We start from the raw sequence: 12158 nt of genomic DNA on the forward strand, positions 1-12158 counted from the left end.
ATATATATATATATATATATATAGGGTTAGGTTAATGTGAGACGACCTAATTTTGTGAGACCATGAGACGCACTTTTTTATTTATTTTTATTTTTTTAATTAATTCAAGTTCCGAAAATAATATTTAAAAAAAGAATTTTTGGATTTTTCCATTTATTTTGCATTTTAAAATTATTTTTTAGAATATGTACAGTGTAATATTATATTAGAATATTTCATGTATTTTTCAAAAAAAACGGGATTTATTTTATTTTATTTTATTTAGTTAATTCAAGTTCCGAAAATAATATTTAAAAAAAGAATTTTTAGATTTTTCCATTTATTTTTCATTTTAAAATTATTTTTTAAAATATATACAGTGTAATATTTTATTAGAATATTTCACGTATTTTTCAAAAAAAACGGGATTTTTTTTATTTATTTTTTATTTTTTTTAGTTAATTCAAGTTCCGAAAATAATATTTAAAAAAAGAATTTTTGAATTTTTCATTTATTTTGTATTTTAAAATTATTTTTAGATTTGGTTTCACGGTTCTCACAAAAGTAGAATGATCTCGAATGAACCTGAACATATATATATATATATATATATATATATATATATATATATATATATATATATATATATAGAGAGAGAGAGAGAGAGAGAGAGAGAGAGAGAGAGAGAGAGAGAGAGAGAGAGAGAGAGAGAGAGAGAGAGAGAGAGAGAGAGAGAGAGAGAGAGAGAGAGACTAAAACAAAACAAGGCTTGTTGGCAACAAGATTCTTACTAGATTATAAGGTAGCAACAATGATACCATGCACACATTTCTGAGTATCTCTTGGGAACTCCTTTCTGTCTTCTTCTCCTACCGTCCACCCACACCCCCTTGTTATTTTAGATACAGGTCTTCGTATATATAGAGAGTGATGTCCATCCAATAAGTGAAGAACCTTTAAAAATTTATATATTATTCTTAAAGGCTATAAATCGTTACCTCTTCGGTGCAAAAGCTGTGTTTAAAAGTACAAAATCCTATAATCCAATCGCCATGAAGACAATGATCTCCTCTCCGATTCCAGCCTTCCATCCCCGGTTCTCTCCGGCGGCAGGTTCTCGTCGTCTTTCTCCCATCCTTCCATCCAGTGGTATTGCTCTCTCTCTCTCTCTCTCTCTCTCTCTCTCTCTCTCTCTCTCTCTCTCTCTCTCTCTCTCTCTCTCTCTCTCTCTCTCTCTCTCTCTCTCTCTCTCTCTCTCTCTCTCTCTCTCTCTCTCTCTCTCTCTCCCCTAGTATCTATATTTATGCCTGTATATATATACTTACACATATATGTATGTATACATATGGTTTTGTGAATTAATGAATACAAATTAAAGTCGATAAAACAGTTCTACTCTTGTCGGATTTTTTTAATTAACGTATATGGGGAATTACGAAATTTCTTTAATTTTGGTTAAACCTTTTGTTCTTGCGGTTGCGAAGATTAGAGCTTTATCTCTCTATGCGCGTGAGTTGGATTCCACTGTTTTCATCACTCAATTTGGAGCAGTAGAATACGATCATCATCATTGTAACTTTATTCCTTTCTGCTTCGATCTCAAGCACTCAATTCTTTATAGGAAAATCCCGTTTTTTTTTCTTTATTTTTCATAAATTAAATTTTAATTATTGCAATTGGTCTACAGGCAGTGTAGTCCTTACTGGATCGAAAACCCAATGCAAAGCCGTATCAAAGTCTCCTACACAAGGTAAGTATCCCAAAATGTTAACATTTCTTTTATTAATCTTTTGATGCATACATCCCATAAAAAAACTTCCTTTTTCTGATCCTTATTAATTAGTATAAAATATTTTTAATCATTTATTTTATTCATTGTTTTATGGGTGTCAAGATTACTCATTATTAATAATTTGAGATAAAAAAAAAAGTAATTTAATAAAACGGTCAGATTACTACAAATAGAGCTTTATTTTATTTCCTTTTATTCAAAAAATAATTTTTAAAGATAATATGTAACTTTTTTGTTTGTTTATTATTATTTTTTTAATATAATATTTCTTTATATGTGATTATGCAGAATACTTTGATGTACTTCAAAAAAATGGTTTACCATTTATAAACTGGCAGAATGACGTCGTGGAGGATGAGTTGGATAAAGAAAAGGTGCTATTTTGTCCTTATAATTTCATTTTAACTTCTATACTTATATTTTGAAGTAAAAGACCTTTTGTTTGGTACTAACATTTAAGATCGTCCTCAAACCCTAACAGAAGATTTTGTATCCTAATGATGAGATCAAAGGGTTTGTCGAGAGGATCAAAGTGATGTTGGGATCGATGGATGAGGGAGAGATAACTGTATCAGCTTATGACACAGCCTGGGTTGCACTCGTTCAAGATATTGACGGAAATGGTCGCCCCGAGTTTCCGTCAAGTTTAGAATGGATCGTGAAAAATCAACTACCTGACGGATCATGGGGCGACCATTTGATCTTTTCGGCTCATGACCGGATCATAAATACGTTGGCATGTGTTATCGCCCTAACTTCTTGGAACGTTCATCCCGGTAAATGCCAAAAAGGTAACCGTTGGTCACAATTCATTAACTTATATACATAAAAACAATAAACATGATTTTATTTTATTTTAAGATTCGTACAATCTTAAACATTATTCGTTGTGCTCTCAAAGTAGATTGTGGGAAAAAGATAACAGAGTACAATCTTAGATGCCATGCACGATGATGACTCCTTTATTTATTTATTTATTTATTTAGACTGAAAATATGATGATGAGTAGAATCTATTTACATCAACAAAACTTTATGGTGAATTTGGTGGTTGTTGATAAACATTTACGTGGGTTTTAATTAGCGATGCCTAATGGAACCTTTTGCGATATAAATAATTTCACTAATCAAACTATCAAACATGTATATACTATATACAGGACTGAAATTTCTGAATGACAATATAAGCAAACTTGAAGAGGAAAATCCAGAACACATGCCGATCGGTTTTGAAGTAGCTTTCCCTTCGCTCATTGACATTGCAAGGAAACTAGACATTCAAGTCCCCGAGGATTCTCCCGCCTTGAAAGAAATCTATGCAAGACGAAACCTGAAGCTCACAAAGTCGGTACTTTACACACCGTTCTTTTCCCGAAACTAAAAAAATTATTGAAAGAAATTATGGTCGTTACTTTTACTAGGACATTAATACCAAAAACACGAATGTACTTATGATGTTTTGTTTTTTTGTGTCGAAAAGGATACCGAAGAGCTTAATGCACAAAGTGCCAACAACTTTACTTCATAGCTTGGAAGGAATGCCAGATTTGGAGTGGGAAAAGCTTCTAAAATTGCAGTGCAAAGATGGGTCATTTCTGTTTTCTCCATCATCTACTGCTTTTGCACTCATGCAAACAAAAGATCAAAAGTGTCTGCAGTATCTTACAGATGCTGTCACCAAATTCAATGGTGGAGGTATGTTTGGTGTTATATATAGAACCCTTTTTTTGTTCTATAAAAAGAAATCTTTCTACTTAGGGAATATTATCATATTCTTGTTTTTTTATTTTGTTGTAGTTCCGAACGTGTACCCAGTGGATCTTTTTGAGCATATTTGGGTCGTTGATCGCCTTCAACGACTTGGGATTTCGCGTTATTTCGATTCCGAGATCAAGGATTGCGTTGACTATATATACCGGTATATTGCGAATTCGATCAATAGTAGAACTTGTTATAAATTCTTCGGCGTTAACGTTGGTAACTAAAATGAAGGAATATGGTTTCAGGTATTGGACGAAGGACGGAATCTGTTGGGCGAAGAACTCTAACGTACAAGATATTGATGACACCGCGATGGGATTTAGGGTTTTAAGAATGCACGGCTATAAAGTTACTACAGGTCAGTTTTTAGATGATCACCTCGATCGATCAGGTGACTGGATTAAAGATTAACGAGCATGTTTGTGGCAGATGTATTTCGACAATTCGAGAAAGATGGTAAATTTGTGTGCTTCCCTGGGCAAACAACACAAGCGGTTACCGGAATGTTCAATTTATTTAGGGCTTCGCAGGTGCTCTTCCCCGATGAGAAAATTCTCGAAGATGCCAAGAAATTTTCGTATAACTATTTGAAGGAGAAACAATCGACAAACGAGCTTCTTGATAAATGGATCATCGCCAAAGACTTGCCAGGCGAGGTATATATGAAGATATTCATTTTATATATAACATTAATTTTGCGACAGGTGCTCATAATGACATATATATGATCTACAGGTTGAATACGCATTAGATGTCCCATGGTATGCGAGCTTACCTCGACTCGAAACAAGATTTTACTTGGAGCAATACGGAGGTGAAGACGACGTTTGGATTGGGAAAACCCTATACAGGTATTAATTATTACAACTACATATAAATCTAGAAATCGAACCACTTTAATTTACAAGACAACAACTTTTGCTTTTTGCCATGGCCATATATCTGCCATTTGAAGATGACTTTCAAAAACGACAGCAGGAGACAATAGTACGCTCAGCTTTTTTAAAACCCGTGAATGCGATGGTTTGTTTGCCTTCGATCGATCTGGATATACATACGCACATAAATTCTCTGCACAATATTGGTTTGTGCATGCTACTACACGTGCATTTCTGATTATTACTTAAGATGCAATCAAACAAACATTGGGACTTGTATGTAGCTTTCTATGATCGTACGTAACTATTTTGGGTATCCGACAAATTTAATTATATCCATTCGAATTTATGTCTGGATTAAGTGATCTGTATTTATCGTATGCATCAGCTGGGCCCCAAAAAAAAAAAAACTAATATATATCCGATCCAATTTAATTAGTATATATATATATATATATATATATATATATATATATATATATATATATATATATATATATATATATATATATATATATATAAGGTCACATCCGACGACTGGTATATATTGGATCCATTTAACGGTTTAATGAAATGCAGGATGGGTAATGTGAGCAATAATACGTATCTTGAGATGGCTAAATTGGATTACAATAACAGTCTAGCAATACATCACCTCGAATGGAACACTATGCAACAGTAAGTTTGTGACCGGTTCGAATTTTTTGTCCCAACCCAAAGTAAGTCATTAATTAATTCTCGATCTCTAGTTTCTGAATGACGACGGAAATTAATGCCCTTTTCGTCATGGAAATTAAATAGTCCTAGAAAACTTATCTTGGTCTTAAGGAATGATCTGAATGAATTGTCGAATATTCTAAAAATTACATTTTTAAGCAGATGGTATGTGGATTTTGGTATGGAACGGTTTGGGACGAGTGACATCACGAGCCTTTTGGTGTCATACTACCTTGCAGCGGCTAGTGTATTCGAGCCAGAAAGATCCAAGGAACGGATAGCATGGGCTAAAACTACTACATTAGTCGACACCATCTCCTCGTTTTTCTACTCACTCAAAATCTCCAATGAGCATAGGAGAGAGTTTGTAGAGGAGTTCAGAAACATATCCAATTCAATTCATCATGCCAAGTGAGTTTCTTCTTGATATAGCGACAACCGATAAGTAATTATTTGTTCACTTATAGTTTCTATTACTATTAATTATATGGTGGTTGTTACATGATATATATAAGATACGGGAAGCCATGGCATGGGTTGATGGTTGCACTGAAAGGAACCCTACACGAGATCGCTTTGGATGTTCTTATGACTCATCGTAGAGACATCCATCCACAGCTTCACCATGCCGTAAGCTTTCCATAGAGTATATATGAGACCAGTCATATATATAGGCTGTCGCTAACCTTTGTACTTTTATAGTGGGAGATGTGGTTGATGAGGTGGCAACAAGGCGTAGACGTAACGGAAGGACAAGCGGAACTGATAGTACAAACGATAAACATGACGGCCGGCCGATGGGTGTCCAACGAACTCTTAGCCCATCCGCAATACAGACTCCTCTCATCCGTCATTAATAACATCTGTCACGAAATATACCACGTAAATGCATGTTGCCACATTTCAAGCCTGTTTCTAATTCGATCGTGTTGAAATTTCTTGACATAACATAATAATTTTTTCTCAATCATTTTCAGAATCGAACCTGCATGGAAGTCAACAGTACAACTATCAGCACGTCGATAGATTCCAAAATGCAAGAACTCGTGCAACTCGTGCTCAGCGACTCACCGGATGATCTTGATCAGGATTTAAAGCAGACGTTCCTCACCGTTGCAAAAACCTTCTACTACAAGGCGTACTGCGATCCTGAGACAATTAATGTTCATATTTCCAAAGTAATGTTCGAAACGATAATTTGAAAAGACTGATATATATATATATATATATATATATATATATATATATATATATATATATATATATATATATATATATATATATATATATATATATATATATACCCCATTATTCTTACATAGCATAGCATGTTGCCAAGTTCAGAAAGAATAGTCAATGAAAATGGTATCTGAATTTTTCTGACTTAATTTTAAGATGTTATCACGAAAACGAGAGGCGTGAAAATCGTATAAAAAAAGGATAATGTTTAACTATTTTAGAATGTCTTGTAGTCAAAAATAGAAGTAACTTTTAGTTGAAGAAAGAAGAAAGCCATATAAGTTGATGAGCAGTACTAAACATCTATCTCTCTATCTATCATCAAAGTTAGTGGGTGTATGCATGGGTGGCATTATGGTCGATGGATTGGGGGGCATGTGTCTTTTTAGAACACATGCATCAAAAGCTTCTTTTACTCAAAGTGGCAGACGATCACATCAAGTTAAATCAAACACTATATGGTATTGACGAGTGCTAAAATGTACCGATCCGAAGTTTAGATCGAAAGCAAATTTAAAACTCAATATCAAATCAAATAAAAATAAAGGGTGTTTGGTGGTGCATATTAGGCTGAAAACATTGGTGGTATTTTTTAAAAAATATATATATATATATATATATATATATATATATATATATATATATATATATATATAAAAGATTAGGTTATTCTATTGAAAATAATTATTGTGTTATTACATACATAAATGTGAACCATACATTTTATTTATTTTAAAAAAGTGATTAATACATATTATTTAATTAAATATAATTGAAAAATATCATCTAATTTAACTAGAAAGGTATTTTAGTCAGTTAACATATATTTAATAAAGGAAATTTGCATATTTTAAGGGAATCAAAGATTCTATTAATTTTAAAAATCTGATCTTACAAATTATAAGGTTTTTGGTTCGAACATTCTGACAGAATATGTTTGAATATGTTCAAAAATAACAAAATTTCTTGTAGAATAACAAAATTCTTGAACCATCAATTGAATAATTAAAACAAAATTTTCATTAATTCTTATAGAATATATGTAACAATTGTTAAGAATTACATTTATTTTTAAAGAATAAAACTAAAAAAAAAATTGAAATCTGGAAAAAAAAACATCAAAATCTAACAAAAACACTAATACATTCTAAAATAATAATGTTGCTAAGAGGCGTCGTTCAAATTTCGTGGTCCGTTCTTCAAGCATCAGGTTCTGTAGAAAATACAATGAATAAATTAGTGATAAAATATTCATACGCCATTCCAACATAATTGGAATTCGTGATTTCATTCTGATAGAATTGAATTCATTTACCAATAATTATATTAATTCGGGGGATTCTAACAGAATATGTTCATGATTACCATAAAAAACATTTGTTTCTGATAGAATGCTATAAACGAAGAAATGTCATTCGGTTGAAGCATTTTAGCGAGCACTTAGTTTAAAAATAGAATATATTACTCTATAGTAGAATAAATTAGTTGATAATGTTACGAGTGATTGATGTTTGTTGTTCTAACTTGTTTACGATAGTTTGTAACATAATCAATTTATGGAGTTGATATTAATATCGGTAAGAACACGTAAACAATAACAATCGTGTAAACCCCAGTTCCACAAATCGATTAATTATTAACTAATACAAATGTTGTGAAATGAGTTATCATATATGTGTATTCTAAGTATTCTAATTAGTATAATTTCATTTCTATATATTATTTTGTTTGGTTAATTACATGATGTAGTAAACATTAAGTACATTTGTGTTTGATAACTTGATATTCTACATATTCTATTTTTGATAAGTCATATGTTGTTTTGTTTGATTAATTAAATGATCTATTAAAATTTTCGTAAAATAATGTTTGATAGCTTTCTAGATATTTTGATTAATTAATTAATGTTCTTCGACTCATTTTTAATTTCAATTTTTCTCATCTTTTATGGAAACAGTGGTTTTCAATAAGCACGGATGGATTAAGAAATGAAATGATACAGACAAAAATATTTTCATACAAAGATGTTTCTTCTCTGAAATGGAGATCCATTCAAAAATCAAGGTTTTGTCTACTTTATGTGATTACCACTACGTTCTATTAACTTTTTAATTCAAGTGATACATGTCACTTAAATTAAAATCATTATGTTTGGAGTAAACTCTGGCATGAATATTTCTACTTCTTTTATGAAGTGGAACGTTTGCATCAAATCCATGAGGTTAAAACCCTCTTAGAGTACCCTTATTCACTAAAGATCTTTTGACTTTATTTGGACCTTTTGACCAATTTGTAAGGGTGTTCGTTTGGATGGATCCGTTTGATCCGATCCAATCAAGTAAATCCAAATTGATTTCGGTTTTCAAAACATGGATCCGAATTGTCCAAACTAAATTTAAATCCGATCTGATCCGATCCAATTACAATTCGGTTGGATCGGTTTTTATAATTCGGTTTTCAAAAACCGAAACATTTGAAAACGACATATAAGTATAATATTATCCAACTTTACACAAGAAGAAAAACAAATCATTTAGTTGTGATTTAAAATTTATAAACAACTAACAAAAAGATATATTATAGTTAAATATTTTATAGATACAAAACTTTCGAGAGAAAATGCATATTAATGTTTTTTTAATCGGATGAAACGTTTTGAACCTATTTGAAAAAATAAATTACAAAATAAATAAATAATTATAGATATATATTATAAATAGATAAATAATAAATGTTTATTCGGTTTTTTTGGACTATTCGGTTCTTATTTTGTAAACCAAAACCAATCTGAAATCTAAAATAATAATTCGGTTTTGTTGAAAACCAATCCAAAAATCCGAATATCTGAACCGAATGGTCCAATCCAAATTGTCCAATTGGATAATTCGGTTTTATCCGAATAGTGAACAGTCCTTCCAATTTGTAAGCCACAAACCCACATAAACATATATTTATTAGAATCATAGTGTAACATGTAAATTATGAGAAACTACCAACACCCGCTCCTTTTTTCAATCTATCAATATGTTGGATATCATACTATTTTCTGAATCGTAATATGTTTGTGCAGATTTCCAAAGGTCGCAAAGATCTCTCTCTTGCTGGTTTACGATCAAAAACCACCACATACCTCAACGGAGAAGTACTTTAGGAACGCATACAGAGGAGACACAGGGGTTCCACACTCCAGTCAAGAGAAATTCCTCAGCATATGGAATGGAAAGGTCATCTTCTTAGGCTACCATTTCTTTTCTTTTACCTCTCAAATTCTAGATGTCGTTCAGGAATCGCTCAAAAGTTTCCTAATTTTTCCTTTCATACGGTTTGTTATTGTGTTCTTTGCTAGCAAAAATCTAGCCTCCAAAATCATGAATCGATGATATTTTGAAGAGTCGAAGCCAAAAAAACATGAATAATGAATAATGAAAGCATTGATATCAGGTTAGCTTCATTTCCAAAATTCATCTCAGCTTTGTCGAATTTGGTTGTTGAACATAGTTTTTGGATTTCGTTTTTTGGGTTTTTTAGTTTTCATGAACACCAACTGTTTGACAAAATGCCTCAATGACTAACATTTTTCTATATATATTGTTGTTGATGGCTATCTTTCAACGATTTTGTTGCTGGTATTCTTTTTTCTAATAGTTTATGTTCGTGTTTTCTAAAAACGATTGATTTATTTTACTCTGTTGTAGGGACTTTGGTGTTATCTCTTACAAATGTCATTGCTCAATTGGCTTGGATAGCAGATAAAAAATTCAATTGATAAATAAATCAATAAACAAGGATTCAGGTAGGATCAACAACGATTTCATTTGCACTTTGTTTTGGGATATGTTGGGAGGATTTAGAAATCTCTAATTCCATTTTGCTGACCACAATTTATAGGGATTTAACATCTGTCAACAATTTCACAGATCTGGTGGGTTGGTTTGTTGGTCGGGGAGAACATGACACGATATTATATTATTTTTTTATTGGTCTTGGCTTTTCGTATTTTTGATGTCGTTTGGAATTTTTGCAGTGAACCATGTTGCTATTACGAGTTGTAGTTGTTATGTGGCTTATGATATATATTTACGTCAATATATATAGGTTTTGTATGCATATTCTCCATTTGATAAAATGTATGACTGAAATAAAAATGTGATCTTTCACTTTAAGAGTAGTTTGTGATCAGTATGTCTATGAGGGGTTTGGGGTAGACTAATTCACAAAGAATTAAAAGTCTGACTTGCTTTTTTCAGTTATTTACCGACATCTTCCAACCCATTCACAAGTGGAGATATACGCAAATGGTTGTTTGACTTGCTTTTTTCAGTTATTTACCGACATCTTGTAAATGGTTTCCCAAGTTGCAAAAAAAAACTATTATTTATTTTAAAAATTATATTATAATATGACCGCTACATAAAAAAAATTTACAATGACATAGTATATTCAAGGAAAATTTGGTTTACTTTTAAATAATAGATTATAGTTGCATGCTAAATACCAATTAGATTATATCAATCAAACATAATATGTTAATTTATCAAAAATATCATTTTCAATTATATTACTGTAACTAAGAGACACTACATATTAATTTGATGATAACATTTTGACTATATAAATCTCAGTTGTTTTGAATGATATAAATACGGATGCACATGACTTGGTTTGGGTTGGTTTTTTTGTTTAAAACAGAACCAAAGCCACATATGTTGTTTTTTTTGTTGCAAAACGCATGAGTTTGGTTTTCAGTTTGGGTTTTTAACCTGTGGTTTCCACGGGTTTTAACCTAATATTCTAACATACATGGATATATATTGTAATACATAGTATAATGAGATAACTCACCTGGTCAATTACTCAGACGATTAACAGTTATCTGAGCGATCCAACTGGCGAGCAACACGCCTAACAAGTATTAACCTATAATGTTATCACCTATTAATCTCTATGGAATTTTGGTAATGAAAGCTAGATCTTTCACTAATCCCAATTAATACTTCGAGTTCTATCAAATAGGAACAACCAGGTAAGATCATATCGGAGGTAGGGTCTGTTTAGTATACATGGTATATTTTTTGGAAACCTCGCTAAATTTAGCATGAACATCATTGCTTTAAGTAGATGAATAAGTATTATGACTAAAATCATTGATAAATCTTATTTAGAAAATTCATAATAACGACTATGAATCTAAATATAAGCTACAATTAAAGTGCAATAAGTTCAGCTTAACTTACAAAAACTCCTAGCGAAAGCCGAAATCTGTTCAGGTAGAATCTCGACCCGAAAGCTCCTTTTCGTAGGACTCCTAGATACCTCAGAGCCTCCTAGATATCCCCTTTTGTAAAAAGTTCCGTTAATTAGAGGCCGCCAATTAAATAAATATTTCATTATTTATATCTTTATGTCGTTAAGTCGTGATAAGAGAAATAAAAACTCGTAATACACATTCCCATTTAATTGGAAAAAGTTAGTTCTTATTTTCACGACCACTAAATCGGGTGCGACCAAAAGCTCCGTTTAACGACAGTATCGGGTAGAATATCACTAAGCTCCAACTTCCACCCATATATAAGGGGGAGTAAACCCCATTTGGACCTTTTTCACCCTCTCTCTCTATACTCTCTCTCTCTCTAGACTCGTTTTCGAATCGAATCCGCAACCAAACGCTTCCAAATCGTAAGTCCACTTACCCTAGCTTGTTCTAAACATTATTGGTTGTGTTTGTACCCCAAAATTCGACCATTTAAGCTGTTAGAATGGAGTTTACGGCCTAAGCTCTTCCTTAGGCCGTAA

At 31.9% G+C, this 12158-nt stretch overlaps 1 protein-coding gene across 3 annotated transcripts; it reads left to right on the forward strand.

Moving 5' to 3' along the window:
- Positions 1–703: 703 nt before the first annotated feature.
- Positions 704–6333, forward strand: GA1 (Terpenoid cyclases/Protein prenyltransferases superfamily protein). 3 transcript variants are annotated; one of them, XM_079019474.1, is made up of 15 exons: positions 704–1128; positions 1667–1729; positions 2060–2145; positions 2253–2562; positions 2931–3114; positions 3251–3465; positions 3568–3688; positions 3777–3889; positions 3961–4187; positions 4267–4382; positions 4989–5087; positions 5289–5537; positions 5642–5756; positions 5829–6014; positions 6104–6333. In XM_079019474.1, exons 1-15 carry the CDS (start codon positions 1032–1034, stop codon positions 6326–6328), a joined length of 2406 nt encoding a protein of 801 aa, XP_078875600.1. In that variant the 5' UTR covers positions 704–1031; the 3' UTR covers positions 6329–6333. The 3 variants fall into 3 exon arrangements, with proteins under 3 accessions (XP_078875600.1, XP_078875601.1, XP_078875602.1); XM_079019475.1 differs by having other exon boundaries at positions 706–1128; positions 5829–6008; XM_079019476.1 differs by lacking the exons at positions 704–1128; positions 1667–1729 and having other exon boundaries at positions 2081–2145; positions 2284–2562.
- Positions 6334–12158: the final 5825 nt, after the last annotated feature.

This window comes from Lactuca serriola, chromosome 9, assembly GCF_051521515.1.
Source record: "Lactuca serriola cultivar US96UC23 chromosome 9, Lser_US96UC23_V15, whole genome shotgun sequence".
Classification (NCBI taxonomy): domain Eukaryota; kingdom Viridiplantae; phylum Streptophyta; class Magnoliopsida; order Asterales; family Asteraceae; genus Lactuca; species Lactuca serriola.